The sequence below is a fragment of the Corvus brachyrhynchos genome, unplaced genomic scaffold (assembly GCF_000691975.1).
Source record: "Corvus brachyrhynchos isolate BGI_N302 unplaced genomic scaffold, ASM69197v1 scaffold18, whole genome shotgun sequence".
NCBI lineage: Eukaryota > Metazoa > Chordata > Aves > Passeriformes > Corvidae > Corvus > Corvus brachyrhynchos.
Window position 1 is genome coordinate 12,673 of NW_008246064.1, and position 443 is coordinate 13,115.

At 62.3% G+C, this 443-nt stretch overlaps 1 protein-coding gene across 2 annotated transcripts in view; it reads right to left on the reverse strand.

Moving 5' to 3' along the window:
• Window positions 1-443, reverse strand: part of KLHL18 (kelch like family member 18) — a 27,742-nt gene continuing 27,299 nt past the window's right edge. For both annotated transcript variants that reach the window (XM_017746791.1, XM_017746790.1), the window contains exon 12: window positions 1-427. In XM_017746791.1, coding sequence (XP_017602280.1) covers window positions 270-427 — 158 coding nt within the window. In that variant the 3' untranslated portion in view covers window positions 1-269. The remainder of the gene's footprint in view (window positions 428-443) is intronic.

Sequence of the window (443 nt, forward strand, 5' to 3'; positions counted from 1 at the left end):
AGCCCACAACGGTGCTTCCCAAAGGCGCAACCGCAGGAAAACCGACGAGGGATGGATGGATGGATGGATGGATCTGCTCGGCCACGGCTCCGGGGGAGGCCGAGGGGTCTTTGCTCGCACATAAACTCACCATATTTGACCTTTCAGGACCTTCAGCCCAAAAAGTTACAGGTGGGGGATTACTCTGTCAAGTTCCTTTGCGTTTGGATCGAGCACCTGGAAATCGTGGCACGCTCGCTGACGACGAGATGCCCCCAAAATCCCCCGCGTCAGATGGTGAGGAGCGGCACGCAGCCCACGCCCACCCCGCCCTCGTGGCACACCATGGGCGCCATGAACGTCCAGCGGTTGGTCTCGGGGTCGTACATCTCCCGGGAGCTGAGGTTGGCCTGGCCGTCGTAGCCGCCCACGGCGTAGAGGCGGCCGCAGTTGGCCACGAGGGA